The sequence below is a fragment of the Dermacentor variabilis genome, chromosome 8 (genome assembly GCF_050947875.1).
Source record: "Dermacentor variabilis isolate Ectoservices chromosome 8, ASM5094787v1, whole genome shotgun sequence".
Lineage (NCBI taxonomy): Eukaryota > Metazoa > Arthropoda > Arachnida > Ixodida > Ixodidae > Dermacentor > Dermacentor variabilis.
In genome coordinates, this window is record NC_134575.1 from 106,812,031 (window position 1) to 106,828,120 (window position 16,090).

The following is a 16,090-nucleotide window of genomic DNA, read 5'->3' on the forward strand; positions in this document are numbered from 1 at the left end:
TTAAGTATATATTCCTGTGTTTGCCCCTAGAATAAAATAAATGAAAATCACTGCCCATGTCGTCGTCTGTGTTCTCTCTGCTTTGCACTAGTCTCTGTGGTGGTAAATGTGTCCTTCAGTAAGCACTAATTAGGATAAGAATGAGTTCCTTTTAAGTTCCACATATCTGGAGGCACATAAACATTTGAAATGTCAAATGCCAATTGCACACTTCTGCCTCCTACTTTTCTACCAGACCACACGTGTCTGTGATTTTTTTCACATTTCCAGTTTTCACCACATATGCACAGTCCCGTAGAGTATGCAGGCAAATGCTCATTTATGAGTGACCCATTGATTACTACCCAGATGAACGGTTGGACCTGACAAATCTGTGCGTACCAAGTTTAGTTTTTCGTATTTACAGTGAATTCCGTTCTGAATGAATTCAGTTAACTCTAACTCTGACATGCTGTTCCCAAGACCGAGACATTTTGTTAACTAGTAAACCACAGATACAGAGCACATCTCAAAGGTCACACTTTGGGGTTCTCAATCTTGGTGAAGCAATCACCACATAAGACCAGTAAGCACTGAAGAAGCTACGAAATGCCTAGCAAACTGAAGCCTTCATCAATTACGACAGAGGGTTAAACATGAATCACAGCCGTGACGGGCCGAGTGTCACTGAGGGAACTCCTCTTAGAAGCACAAAACCAACGTGCGACTCACGCTTCAGCTGCTGCCTGGAGCAAATGCACTTAACATGGCTGCCAAAGAGGGCTCAGTCTAAGCACCTTCGCATCTAATGCTGATCTGCAACTGGTGCCAAATATCTGACAAGGCGTTTCCCCCCAACTTATGCATGCCGTCTTGTTACCCGACATGCAGCACTGAATGTACAGCCGATCACGAAAGTCTTTATAGAGCATGAAATATGTGACAAAGTTACATTTCCTCGCAGCTTTGCCTCTTAGCCTGAAATTTTAGGTGATGGATGTGGTGGCCGTAGGGAGAAGCATTCACTTGTGCCTTTCCTTCGAAAACACTACGCGTCGAATGCGACTAAATTTTGCTTCTTTCCTCGGATTCAACGCTCCGTTAACTTTTGTGCACGTGCGTACATCCACGACGGCTACTGCGGCCAAGCAAGGTGCTAGAAGTGTGGAACAGTGCGCGCGCTCACTTGGTGTCCTTCTCGGACTCCTGGCAGACGTCGATGATCTGCAGGATGCGGTGGTTGGCACACAGCTGCAGCGCCCCGATGTTGATCTGCACGTACTCCTTGAGGAAGTCCTCCGCCAGCGAGCGCACCTCCTTGGGCCAGGTGGCGCTCCACATCAGCGTCTGGCGGTCAGGCTGCGTGGCACGTTGCATTTAGCAGGGCAGACGGTACAGTTCTAATGCACCAGGGGCAACGAGCCCCGTGCAACAAATCGAACGGTGATCTACAATAGCCGACAGGAACTGGAGGTGCACACCACAGTGGAACGTACACCAGAAAGAATTCACAAACTGAGCGACTTGCTTTTGTCACATTGGACACTACCTCATACACTTCCTTTTAAACTTTTACACAAGTAATGCTAGCATACACACAATGTTACCAAACTCGTCACAACATGCGTTTGACAACTTTCACTGTGACCCAGTGAGGAACATCACATTTTCCTCTGACAGTTTATTATTTGCAACACCTAAGCAAAACAAATGTTCATGGATTAAAGTACACTTGGTGACAACTTAAAAGTCAGTATAAACTCTGCCCACAAAACCGCACTGAACCTCCCTCTGCTTACTCTCGTAAAAATAGTTCCCAAGCCATGCCCACCGTGACATCACAGAAATGAGCAAAAATGATTGGCTGACACCTGCACACATTCTTTCTTTGAGCTGAACTGCAGTGGATTTGCCACTGAATTGTCAGGTTGTCACTGACCACAGCTGCCTCGGAATGGCAAACTCGGAATTCGCCCCGAAGTCGTTCCTCCGCGATCCAAAACTTTGCAGATGCGCCTACGCACCCGAATCTGCTCGACGATCTTGCGAATCTGCGGCTCGAAGCCCATGTCCAGCATGCGGTCCGCCTCGTCCAGCACCAGGTAGGTGCAGCGGCGCAGGTTGGTCTTGCCCGCCTCCAGAAAGTCGATCAGACGGCCGGGGGTTGCTATGCAGATCTCCACTCCTGGGAAAGAGGGCAAGGCGTGGCTGTTGCCACATCGGCACGACAGACCAGGGAGGGGGCAGCAGCCCCACCTAGCACAGTGTTGTGGCAGATATGCAAAGGCATTTCAGAATAAGAAAAGACTGTCTCTTGTTGTTTTTTTTTTTTTACCACGAGCCAGAGAAAGATACAAAAATCTCGAAGCTCTATTATAAGAGACAAGCAACATCCACATCAGCACACTGCTTATCCTGCTATCACATATGGAGGTGCTTTCAAAGCAAATAGCTTTCCCAGTCTCTTTCGGCCGTCTTTGTGGCTTGCTGGCGGTCAAGCTTGGCAAGAAAAGCATTCGTTTGTTCGGGCAATTCACTTACACTGAGCATCACTGTCGATGGTTTCGGCACAATCTGTTTTAAAATGTTTACGAATGTCAGAACTGCCGTCGCAGGCTCAATGCTCTTGCCCCGTACTTAGCGAGATTTTTTCGGAGGCTCGAAGGGCACAGGAGTACTCACCCCTCTCGAGGTCACGGATCTGTGGTCCCTTGGGAGCGCCACCAAAGACGCACGTGTTGCGGATGCGGGAGGCCCTGCCAAACTCCGCCGCCACCTGCTGGATCTGCTGGGCCAACTCTCGCGTGGGGGCCACCACCAAGGCCTGTGCGTGCGCAACCACATCATAGCACAAATTATATGTATTGCTGTCGCGCTTCCATGTGGAACAACTTGATTCACACCACTGGCATCGCATCGAAAGATGCAGGGTTCACAAGAAGATGGCAACCTGGCCCGGCGCGATTGTAGGGATTCTTTTACTTGTAAAGATTCCATCCCTTCATTATCATTCACCATTCCCAGCTAGCCGATACCAATTACAACGTGGGCAGAGCGCCACTAGAACCACTTACGAAGAGCGCAAAGGAATGGCACTGAAACAGAATCATTACATTGTGCCAGCCGTGGCTTTGTCAACATTGGGCAAACAAGGGCAGCCTCGGCCTCGAGCCAACATTTCCACAGGGGACTTTTCTGTCTGTGCAAAGTTACACTCTGCCGACATCCGTCCCCATAAAGGCCGGGCTACGTGGAGCGAACTTCCACAACAAACTTCACGTGGCAGAAACAGGTGTGGCGGCACGATGCCAATTGCTTGGTGGCTCGGGCAAACTACACGGAGCGAAAGACAAGCGGATACCACTACGTAGGTGTCAGTGTTGCCAGACTCGAATGTGTCTTAACAAAGAATGATATACATAAATAGTTTTCTTTCTATTATTTCTTGTCAACTGCCAAGCAATTAGGAAAGTAAGTTTCATGCATGCTTTTACAAAAGATATATACCAGCAAGGGGGACAGCATGCATTCTTTTAAAGCTTGCCTCGAGTCAAGCTTTAAACGCCTTTTTGTGGGATATACACACAACAATAGTTTAGCCCACAAGCAACTGCGAAACTTGAAGCAGCGAAGACTAACTAGCAATACTCTGTTTTTTATATCACAGTGACCCTTCTAGTGACTTTGCTGTTGATTCTGCCTGTTTCAGGAATTTCTCATCAACGTGCTTAAAGCAAGGACGGTCGAATCTCGATAATTCCAACTTGAAGGGGCCCAATGATTTGTTCGAATTAAAAGGACTTGTTCTTGAAGTATTCGTGCAGCGTAGCACGATACAAGAACGGTGCGAGTCGTGAAATATCGTGGTGCGCAAGCACGTAGTGAGTAAGGACCACGAAACTGCCCAGACCGGCCAACGCTCATTTCCCGTTAACGGCAGAAAATGAAAGCTGGCCCGGCGCCAACTTAGCCCACTTTTTGAACTTTTGTTTTCTAGATGGAGGGCGAGGGGAGCGCAGTTGCAAGGAAGGGTGGGAGGCAAGCGGATTTGCTTTCCCGCCAGCTTGCTAGATGGCACCACATACTTCTGCCACCTGCTGCCACCAAAGCAGTGGAGTTGCTGAGGTCCAGGACTGCGCCTTTGCTGCTGCTTCCCTCTGCGTGCTCGCATGTTTTTTTCCCCCTTTGTCTGCTCACAGATCGGAGCTGTGTTTACCTTCTTCGTCCTGCGTTCTTAGCGCAAGCCATGTCTTATCAAGATGACAAAGTCGTTTCCACTTATCCTAATCGTGCTGGTGTGCTCCCTTCTGTTGCAGCGTCGCCGCATTCAAAATACAAGGAGAATGAGGTACTGGGTGTCGTCTTCACGTCCTTGTATTCAGAGTCTGTCTTATCGTAGAGAATCGGATATGGCACACTGACTCCAACAACCTTTCCATAGGGACTTCTCAGTTTAACTGCGTTGTAAAAAAAACAAGCGCAAACGAGACCAGACGATAGCGCGAAACAAGCAGTCCCGCTGAACCAGATGCCAGTGTGAATAGAGCGGTTGGGAGGGTCCGTTCGGCACCAGTTTCCTGCGCGTATGTCACTGTAACGGCCACTCTTAGTGGTCTCCTCTGGCGGCAAGCAGGCCGAAAAAAATTGGCCGAGGACCGATCTCTCCGCAGCACGCATTCTTCCACAATTTGAGAGCGGGGTGAAATTTCTGCCACATTTTTCATACTTGGCATTGAGGGGTCTCTCCAAAGCCTTTCCTCTATGGCGGGGTCAGAGCAATGCTGGTCGTGTGATTTGGTGCGCTGCTGAGAGCACTGTCTGAGAGCGGTATGTTCAAATTAACCGTTGCAAATGTGTGGGCGCTCCAATTGCGGGGGATTTTCCCCCGATGGTTTACACATTAGTTTGATAGGGCCAAGGTTTCAGTTCGAATAAACTGGAAGTTCAAATTAAGTGTGTTCGAATTAATGAGAATCGACCGTATCCCACTTGCACCACCAATAGTCTAAAGCTTTGGCGGCAGACGAACTAAACCATTTAACAAACGGCATTTTTCGAAAAACTTGATGCAAATTTTACAGAATTATAAAACGAGCCCTAATTCTTGCATGAAAAATTCGGGAGAGGTGGCAGAAGTGGCAATGCAGCACAAGGGTGCATCACATTTAAAAATTTCACCAGACGGTTCACTCACGATGGGGCCATCACCACGCTCCAAGTAAGGTTGGTGGCTGATGTGGAGGATTGCTGGAAGGATGTACTGCAGAGAGAGAGAAAGATGGAAAACATCAATATGTGCACACACACACACACACACACACACACACACACACACACACACACACACACAAATAAATGCGGTAATTACGACAGATACCACTATCAAGGGCTATCATTGCCACAGTGAAAGTGCTCTGGTTGCCCGGCACGACTGTCACCTTTTGAATAGGGAATACAATTAAAACTTGTAATTTGCATCTCACTAAGCTATAACACGCAGCTTTTGTTCAGGCTGGGAGCGGTAGGGCATCCCCTGCCGACAATCGTCTTTCTCAAACCAGATTTCTCGTTTACTTGGCAACATCGGACCATCACTTGGCATTGCCAAGTGGTCAGTGCCGCTGCCCAGCACTCGACGAACCCTGCACTGCTTAGGTTCAGTGATCTGATGAGAACTTGCATATTAGGCATGGCATCGCCCAGTGGCAGTAGTTTAGACTAAACTAACAATCTAAATTTATACTGTATGCGGTGAGAGTGCCAAATCCGCTGCCTACCTGCCACATTGGTGACTTTTGCAAACAAGCACAGCACACTCCACATAGGCACTAAAAGAAACACTCAACCAGTTTAGACTGATAAATTATTCTTGAAGAACATCACGTTCGTTGATTCTGCAGAATAGGTTGATAACTAAAGGAGAAAATGATACTCAAAGTATCATTTATGAATTTTGCGCTGTAACCACAGGGCCGGTATGTGAGTGTGACGCCAGGAACTGCAAAGTACTTTTCGCACTTCAGCTGCTGTGGTTCTGTAGAGGTTCCCGTAACTTCCCAAGTTCAGTCTCTGGCTCCTTTAGAATACTATGTAATCTATTTTTACCAGAATAAAAAAATTCACCAGGCCCGAGCAGGCAGCTTCAAAATCCACGACGGCACAGCAAGCTGGCACGGGAATTCCAAGGCAGCGTTGGCACTTGTCTTTCGTTTCTGTGTCTATTCTGGCTCACCACACGTCTTATCGCATTAAGAGCAGCTTCCTTTTCTGATACAGTGGAAAGGTAATTTACAAATCACGTTTCTCTTTAGCATTTCTAAACATTCTCGCACATCTCGGCAAAGCACATCCGCTGCACTAACGATGTCTCAACAGACAACAGCCCGTGACCGTGGGAGAATCTGAGGAAAGCCCTTACCGCGAGCGTCTTGCCCGAACCGGTCTGAGCAATGCCGACCATATCCCGTCCGCTGAGGGCGATCGGCCAACCCTGTGCCTGAATGGGGGTTGGGGTGTTGTACTGCGCCTGACGGATTGCCGACATGCAGAAATCTGAAAGAGGGGAAGACGGGAGAGATCAGCAGGTTTAAACCACAACAACCAAAGGGAGTACGGAGTTAGCCTGTTGGTTCAGGCTTGACGTGACACGAGCGCCAAAGATGATGACACGATATTAACGTGGGCTACTCGGGCACTGGACTATCAACTGGCATTTATTCGAAGAATCTGAAACTTAGAAAGTACCAGAAGCTGCAGGGCACAACAATACGGTCAGGGTCAGAAAGCACATCGCTACGACCAGCCTGGTTCTTACTTTTGTTACTACACTGTGTTATGCTGGCAGCCCCTTGTACTGGATGTATTAGTATTTCACTTTCTGTGAATAAATGCCAGTTGACAGCATGGCACTTGCTTAAAGGGAAAAAAAAAGAGAAAGAAAAAAAAAGAAAGAAAAAAAAAAACCGCACGTCTGCTGTCCACACCACATTGTCCTGCTTGCACTGTTTGTACAGCGAAACACAGGTTATGAGAACCAGAAACCATAGTGCCCTTGGCAGAGCACTATTTGAGCTTTGTGAAATTTTTTCAATAGTTGCACTCATGTTTGACCTAACTTGTGGTACAGATAGGATAATCTATGTTTATGTGCAAGAATGCAGATGCTGGTCTAAACCTCCTGTACACTAACATAACAAAACTATCATCACATGAAGCTTGCAGTAATCTTGCTGGTCAGAATTGTGAAATACCATACTTAACTTTCGTTAGAACACACTATGCATGGCCTCATAGATTCGTTTCATGCCAAAACTAATGCTATCACCACCAGCTGTACCCTGTAACCATTACATGTAACAAGATGCCACCAGTTTTGTTTTTATAGACACTTTTACATCATCACAGCGCAGGCAACATAGGCGATTTTAGTATAGCATTTCAGCTGTTTACATAGACAAATGCAAAACAGCTATGGCACCAATATCTCCTCGTTGAGGGTTTCAGTAGAGCCTTCCGCATGGCGAATGGATGGTCAATGCCAAATCTGGTGGCACTCCAGTATATAGAAACCAAAACACTTTCATGGCTATGCCTTTTGCTAGGCCTGGCAACATCAGAACAAATGCCTAATCTCAATAATGATAACAAAACATCGCCAATATCTGGTCCTCAAAGGGAGATAATGCTGACCGAAAAATCATTTCGCCAGTTACGTCTTGCAGTTGTGACAAAGAACAAGAAACAAGACTGAGTTCAGATTGAAGCAGGTGGACTCTGCATTGCTAAGTTATTACACTAGCCATGCTAACCATGGAAAGCAACAATGCGAAGTACAAATGTTAGCGTGTGTACATAAGCTGCAAAGCTCTTCACAGCGCTCTCAGCATGAAAATTATGGACCCACTATTTTACAATGTATTCGAGGGTTTGGCGTATGCTATACCAAAAACTCTTTTAATATTAAACAAGGTGTTGCTTGTCGGACAACAGCGGGCAACTCACCCGGCAGGTTAGCCTCTTCGAATGTCAGAATGGGGTTGGGAACGTCCTTGCCGCGGATGGTGATGTCGTGCTGCTTCCGGTATGCATCCACTTCATGCTGGGAACAAGGTATGCGTGCGTGGCTAATGTCAAGCAGGAAGCAATAAATATGGGGCATTGTGTGCCATGAACATGACAAGCTGGGGCAGCAGCCTGAAGGCTGCTCCTCACAGGCTTGTACCATTGGCTCGGCCAGGCCAGTGTATTTTACACTGATCTAACAGAACCATTACCACTGTTTCTGTTGCTGTGTCCAAACACTGGCTCGTGCCCACTATGGGGGATTGTCTTAACAGGCAGCGCAAAATTGACGAGGACACAGGATAAACGAAACAGAAGCACTAACTTCAACTGATTTTAGTGCAAAAAGTGCTCACATGTGTGTTATGTGCATGCATGCATGATATATATATATATATATATATATATATATATATATATATATATATATATATATATATATATATATATATATAGCACACACACACACACACACACACACTGGGTGTTTCTGCTAAGACTGAAAATTTTTTTGGAAAGATCACCTGTGGTAGATAGCAAAATTCTAGTACTTGAGCTAGATCACTCAAAGAGGCAGACATTATATTTGTATGAAAAATTGGAATGCATAACAGAGGAATTACTAAAGCTAACCAATGAAGTTTTTAACTCACTACCTTACAGCAAGTATTGCAATCTACAAATTGCAGTCAGTGAGACTGCAAGGCATATCCACTTGGAAATAATTCTGTGGGTGATACCATTTTTGAGGTATGCACCATGAAAGTTGCAGCAAAAATGCGCTGCCGTTCGGCTCACATTTATAGACCGTTTTTTCGTAGGCGCCGCCATATTGTGAACGCAGTGGCGCCGCCTATGAGCAGCGCCATACTGGCTTGGGTGAAAGCGGTCTTTCGCATGGCACATATACGCTCGGCGGTAGGTTCTGGCGTTTGTTTTCGCGGCCGTGCGGTCTGTTTAGTATGACGCGCGTATTCTATGTGGCAAACGGTTCTGTGAGACGTGCTGAAGTGGTTTAAGGCGTCATGGCCGGAATTTCTGCTGGCGTTGAGGTGGACGGAACACGCAGCGCGATGTGTGCGTGCACATTTGAGCCTACAATCAGCCTTGGAGATCAATTGTATATTTCTGAATGTTCCAATCATTAGTGTGACCTTATTGCAGTATTATCCTCTATTTCCAAGCTGCGGTTTAGGAGCCATGAAACATACGCGACGATCGTAACAGCGTGGGTACCGCTCTGCTACGATAGGAGCTGTGATGTTATACTTTGACAAGCGTTCAAACTGTTCGCTGCAGGTTACATTGCGTGACTACTTGGTTCGATGGATGAGGTTTCCGCCCCTGAATAAAATAGTTTTGGCAATAGCAGCATACCTTACAGTCTGAAATAAGCTTGTCCAGCAAATGGACTGTTTACGAACTGCGCGAGCGTCCTAAGCAGTGGTAGGTGCTGGATTACATATATCTTTGTTCTATATACCGCATGGTCCAAGCAAACGGCATCAGCGGTTATATATCTATAAGCGTTGTGCGGCGTGACTATGCGAGGTCCTATTGCGGCGTTAGCTCATTTTCTCTTGCTTTTTCGAGAAAGATGATGATAACCTATTTTTTTCGGTTGTGTTCGTTCCGTTTTCTACGACGCACTCACACGTATTACGGAAATTTTGTCCTAAAAAATAGGCATCGCATTCTTTTTATGCGATCCCTCTCATATATTATGGCTGTATGCAGGCCAAAAAGGCAATGTCGAAGCGCACAGCTTACATATGTATCGTGCTGGTTCACCAACCGCAGTGACCGCTGTGTTGAGCAGCGCCATCGGCCTCATGCAGGAAGGCTAGTGTAGACATATGGTAATTTGAAGCCTACTAGACTTGAAATGCGCGAGAACGATGCCAGTGCATCACAAATATTTGATAGCGCCTGCCGCTTAGGTGTTTCGTGGTTGCCTTAGGTTGGCCGTGCACGAGCATGCGCTCTTATTTATGTTTTACTCCCTACGCCAAGCGATTCGATAGTGAGCAGATTTACCATTTCATGCTGCTAATACAGAGACACCGGTTTTCTTTGTTGAATTAAAACCGATATAAGCAAAATAGTTCACAACACATACACACACCGCGACTGATAATGTGCGTACACCGCGTCTGATAAAACGCGTCACATTTTTGAGCCCCCAAGAGATATTTCCGCCTACTTTAGTTACCGATGCACCGAAAGGCTTCCCTGACGACCTTATATGAACGGACATGGGGTAAATTTCCCAAAGTACCATCTAAAACATCTCGAAATCGTTCCGCAGCACGCGACAGCAATACTTTCAAGCAGCGCCGCGCCGGATCGCCCAAGCCAGAGAGGAGGAAAGGCTCTCCGCGCGCCCTATCCTCCTCGCCCGATGAAACGGTCTATAATAAAACATTGTTTTTAACTAGACCGTCAATTTCTTTACAAAGTTGGGGAATTATTTATCTTGAAACTGGTGTCACCCACAGAATTATTTTCAAATGGATACGCCCTGCACTCTTATCGGCTGCAATTTCTAAATTGCAGTATGTGCTGTAAGCTAGTCAAAACACTTAATTAGTAATTTTTCACAATTAGTCAATTATAAATTTTGATCTTGCACAAACAATGTACGTGTGTTAGAGTAATTCACCTCAAGGACTAGAATTGTGCTTACTGCCACAGGATATATATATATATATATATATATATATATAAATAAGAAGATCGGCTGTCTTTATAAAATACACTCAGTATATACAGAAGGAAAGAAACACACTGAGAGAGACGTCACACCGCGATGCGTCATGCACTAGACACCCTTCAGCCATTACTGTCCTTTGCACCCACTCAAAATCGTTTCCTTTTCAGTAGACGAAATCCTAGGTGCGATAGCACAGGCTGTGTTGTCACAGTGCATACTGCACGGCCTCTACTATCAAGCGACAACACTATTCTGGATCACAATGTACGATCACTGTACTATAGTACAGGATTTATCAAAATGTGGTTGGCACTTTCATTCGGGGCAGTGAATTGCCAAGAGCCCACCTGCACCTTTTTGCACCTTGCCTTCATGCTTTCTTACACGCTCATTGACACAATACTCCATCTGCCAAGCAAAACTCGCGTCTCTTCAATAGTACATGATCTGGTAAACAACTGTGTTCTTCTCAATTTCACACCGGCAGTTACCACAAAACCTTTGTTTAACAGGGTTAAATGAAATGGAGGGGAAGGGAAAGGAGCTGCAAAAATACCAGTGCAGTTCTCGGTTCTGTTTATGTCCTTGTGCACTGTTGCCTTACGAACCCGTGTCTTCTTGTTTGCCCCTTTGCATGGCCATCACTATATGCAAAACCCAGAAGAGCGTCACCAGCTGCCGCAGCAGCAGCCCTTGCCTCCTCACCTTGGGCCTGTGGGCAGTGGTGGGGTGCTCCTTGTAGAAGTCCTTCTGGAAAGGGGGCAGCCGCGACAGGTCCCACTTGGGCTTGCGCAGGCGCTCGCCAGGCTGCCTGCCCTTGAGGCTGCCGCGTGGGCCGTCGTCACCGCCTCGTCCCCAACGGTTCATGTTGTCCCTCCTGCACCAGCCATCCAATGTCGCTCGCTTAATGTCTTTCTCTTCGTTGGCCTAATTAATGCCCACCGCAGGACGACGGCCTCCCTCACCCACCCTGTTTAGCATTAGCCGATTCCACAGTATGCCAGCAAACATTTCCTCATTTTACCGCTCCACCTGGTTCTCTACTGTCCCCAACTAATGTTCCTCTCTCTTGGCACCCATTCCACAATTTCCTTCCTCATGCATTACATGCTCTTGCAGAACCCATTTCTTCCTCTTCAGCTAGAATGTCGGTAGCCACCACTTGCTCTATTGTCCACATTGCTCTCTCCAATGCTTTTAATGCTAAGCCTATAATATTTCGTACAATTGCTTGTTGCACTGTCGCTATATAACTTCTTCTCAAGGTTTCTTAGTTTCTTTTCACTTGAACAAGCCTCCATTATTTTTTTTTTCAATGTCTACCCAGTTAAACCAATACTGGAGTCACTTGGAGGGTGCAACTTTCACAAGTAGCTGGCCACAATTTTTGGGGCTCAGAGTCGCATCAACCTTATGTCATCGCACGTCATGCAAAGTAACAAATCTGGGAATATGGCACCACCATACCAGACCACAGGCTCCCGTGCACTGCAGAGTGACTGAGCAGGTATTGCAAGAATTAGTTATGCAAAGTCATTGATGGTACAAAACTTATCGATGCTGCTATCAATAGCACTTTCGATAGTGCACTGTCAATGATGTAAAATCACACAATGTATTGCATGTAAACACTGCAACATGACCTTGGTGACGTTTCCTCTTTCCCAGCTACATGAACTGAGCGTTACACATGGCCAGTTATATCTCTATTCAAGAATTGAACAACTATTAATACTACTGTCAATAGTGAACTACGATAATAACACTATCGATAGTATTATCAATGCTACTACTATAATGCAGCTTGCTGCATGCTTTACATAACTTCCAAGCCTTGGTGAAGGAAGTTAACACTTTGCAGGGCACAGTACTTAGTAACAATTTTCTTTTCTGCTCCGTTGTGTTGCATTATGTGGCCAAACTCAATGAGGCTGGTGTGTCATGTGTTAATGAATAAAATGTATACAAATCCGTGCAACTCATACAAAAATGCACCATAGCACAGCCACATGTTAACAGCTGTTTCTTGACAGAACTGTCAAATGGAATAACCCATTTCTTAATTAGCAAATATCCACGATTCCATTCTCTGTAAAACTAATTTGGTTAACATGAACTACTACTGCAACTCCTCCATCTTCTTGTTATTCGTATTAATAGTGCCTATCGAATCACACAATCTTTCTCACTACAAATTGCCTATGTATTTAATACACTAATGTGATACTTGAGGCTGCACTTCTGTTTTATTATAGCCTTGTAACTCTGTATTCCTGTTTTCTATACTGTGCTTTCAACATTGTAGTGAATTCTTCTCTTCTTAGCATTCCCCTCTATAATGTACATGTAGCTTGTGGGTATTGGTGAAATTTAGGAATAAAGTCCCAAAGTGGCTTTTGCATACAGAAAAACTCCCTTTGTATGCCTCAATCAGCATTGTTCTGTACACTTCGTTGACAGTAACTCATTAACCTTAGGTCACCCATTTCTTAAATTCTGCTATAATTAAATAACGGTCAGAAATGAAAAGCAGGAAAATAGTTGCTACAAAACCTGCCTCCTGCTTATTCCAACAGCACAGTGATGCCAGAGGCTGACAAAGAGTCGAAATCAGCGAGACACGCCAGAACTACCAGTTCAATGGCTCAGCTGGTGAGATTACAATAGGCTAAGCAAGTCTGCATCAACGCGTAATTCCCATGGCAATTATTGAGTGTGTGAAATCAAAGGCTGCTGCTTAAACATTTTCTTAACCAGCTCCCTCATTTCTAACATTAATCCCCATCATGACAGCAGCTACACAAAAAAAGAGATTGAAATATATATGTATAACACACACACACATTTTACCTTTTCCACTACTCTCTACTCCAATGTTTTCTGTAAATAACAGCTGACTGACTGCTAATCAACTTCAACTGCACACGAACGATGTGCCTTATTTTCACTTTTGGCTTTAAGCATAGTCCAAAACAGATTTGATGGTTGAAACAAGGCGCCTTTTTAACAGTTATGGCGGTGCAGATTCCTTTGTGTGCCATGTGGTGTATCAAACAATGCAGTGCACCAAAGGTCACTGTACGGAGTTACTGCCTTGCAAATGGCACATTGTAAAACTGACAATAAGCACTGGAACCAGACCCAGCAAAACCATCATTCAGCAAACCGTCATTCATGCTGAACAGCGATCCAAACTATGGGGCGTCATATTTTTAATGTGAAGCGTTTGTTTTCCGAGTGTAGCCACTTTATTGTGGGCAGGCAGGGCCATCTTGGCACTTTGGTGGGACGATCCCGGTGATAGCGCAGTCTGAAATTACGAGCCACTGGGTTTTTAAAGCAATATATTTCTCTCGTTCGTCCTTCCACATTGTGGTTTGCCAGTTTTTCGCCATTTAATGCCAACTTTTGGGCCACTGGGTGTCACCAGGAGCTACTAGGCACCGAATGAAAGAACCAGCTCAAATGGGCCTATATAAACCTTGCATGCCGACCAAGTATGCCCACATCTTTTCGGCATAACAAGGAAACTATTTCTTACATACAATGTCTGCTCGCATGCATCTCTAAAACACACTAATCTGCTAATGTAGTGATGAGCTATATTTAATTGCTTCATTTATTTACTTAATTTTCTTTGATGCACACACTTGGTATGCAACAGGTGTATCCCCATTCTTGGCCAGTCCTCAAGAACTTGCCGCAGGTGGGAACTGAACCCACAACCTTCGCACAATGCGAAGGTTGTGGGTTCGGTTCCCACCTGCGGCAAGTTGTTTTTTCATCCACTTTAATTTCCATTAATTTATCGCTTCTTCATCGCACTTATTAAGCACAAGTAATTTCCCCTATGTTGTCCTTGGTGTCAGTGTTTGTTGGCTTCTCATGATCTAGCTCATAAAAATCGGGGCTCTCGGTTAACCCTCTTTCTTCTAGTTTATTAAATCTTCTCGTGTGACAGGGGTATAACTTGCGTTGGACATCAACAGGGCTGGATAGAACAGGTAACAGAACCCCTCCCCCCCCCCCCCCCCCCCCGCTCTGTGCAGTATTCTGGTGACACTAGTTCTTTGCGACATACAATTATTGCACATTAGGCTATCCGTTTTCATTTCCTTTTGGTTCTGTGTTTACAATGCTACAACAATGTATATGTGAAATGATCTTTGCAAATGCTTATACTTTTTCATTGGTGGCTACTCCTGCCTAGGGCTTTAGTCAAGCTGGCAGTGATAAATAAATAAAATAAATATACTGCCACCTCCATCCTCCGGTGCCCCTGATGACATCACTAATCAGCAATACTGAAGAAAAAAAAAGCGGGGGGGGGGGGGGGGGGCAGTTTTGCTTAAGGGCAAAGTACTGCATAAAGAGTCCTGAAGCAGTGTTTCACAGTACAGGCGGGTCCGACACTTCGGTGCAATGCAGCAGTTAAGGCAACTCCTGCTGGATGGAAGAGCAACAGTGCCCTTTTAGCTACGAAATGTTCTAGCAATGCTGGCGTGATGATGAAGACTGCCACCAGTGGTGTTACAGGAGCCTCACATCGACAGTGCACGAAGCAAGACCGATGGGAAGCCGTCTGTATTTGGAAAATGCACCAGGCATCTCCACGCACCAACTTGCATGTAGGAAATTATGAAGGGTGTTACATTCTGCCTCTTCAGGCATGCGTGTGTGGGGTAATGGTTAGAGTACCGCATTCCTGTGCTGGCGGTACTGTCATTGACTCCTGCCAGTGAACATTCTTACATCGTTATGAAACATTTATATACACGTTTATATAGCGAACATCACAGCAATGGCGAAAATTTGGTGGAGTGTCTGCATATTTACTATAACAAGAACAGCTTGGCTGCATGCTGTTTGCAAGTCACACTTATGCGTTTTACCTTCACAAGTATGTTTTTCTTGCTTTCTTACACAGCAATTTACCTTCACAAGTATGTTTTTCTTGCTTTCTTACACAGCAAACTGTGCTTCGTTGAAGCAATAAGCACCAATTTCTCTCCTAGCTTTGCCGTTTCGTTTCTACAAAGCTGCTCTTTCCACACAAGCAGATGCAGCTGCATAACAATTGTCAGATGCCCCAATGATCCAATGTACAAGTAAAAATTCACAAATGTTCACAAAACTTGCCACTGGTGGTGCATTTCACTCATCCTGAAAGTAGTGTCGTGCTATGTCGAAACAGCAGTGCATGTGGAACACTGGTCACGTATAAATAGTGAAATTTGGGTTTGGAAATTCCGACCATCAGGTCATAACCATGCAACCATGAGACGTATCAGCTCTTCCTTTTTTTTTTTTATGAACCTGTGCAACTGAAAGTTGGCA

The 16,090-nt window shown here is 45.4% G+C and overlaps 1 protein-coding gene across 1 annotated transcript in view; it reads right to left on the reverse strand.

The window, feature by feature from the left end:
- LOC142590523 (putative ATP-dependent RNA helicase DDX5) overlaps nucleotides 1–16,090 on the reverse strand; it is a 38,022-nt gene that overhangs the window by 20,318 nt on the left and 1,614 nt on the right. The window contains exons 2-8 of the mRNA XM_075702714.1: nucleotides 11,459–11,630; nucleotides 7,981–8,077; nucleotides 6,398–6,531; nucleotides 5,174–5,239; nucleotides 2,662–2,803; nucleotides 2,004–2,164; nucleotides 1,166–1,338 (exon numbers count right to left, since the gene is read on the reverse strand). Coding sequence (XP_075558829.1) covers nucleotides 1,166–1,338; nucleotides 2,004–2,164; nucleotides 2,662–2,803; nucleotides 5,174–5,239; nucleotides 6,398–6,531; nucleotides 7,981–8,077; nucleotides 11,459–11,630 — 945 coding nt within the window. The remainder of the gene's footprint in view (nucleotides 1–1,165; nucleotides 1,339–2,003; nucleotides 2,165–2,661; nucleotides 2,804–5,173; nucleotides 5,240–6,397; nucleotides 6,532–7,980; nucleotides 8,078–11,458; nucleotides 11,631–16,090) is intronic.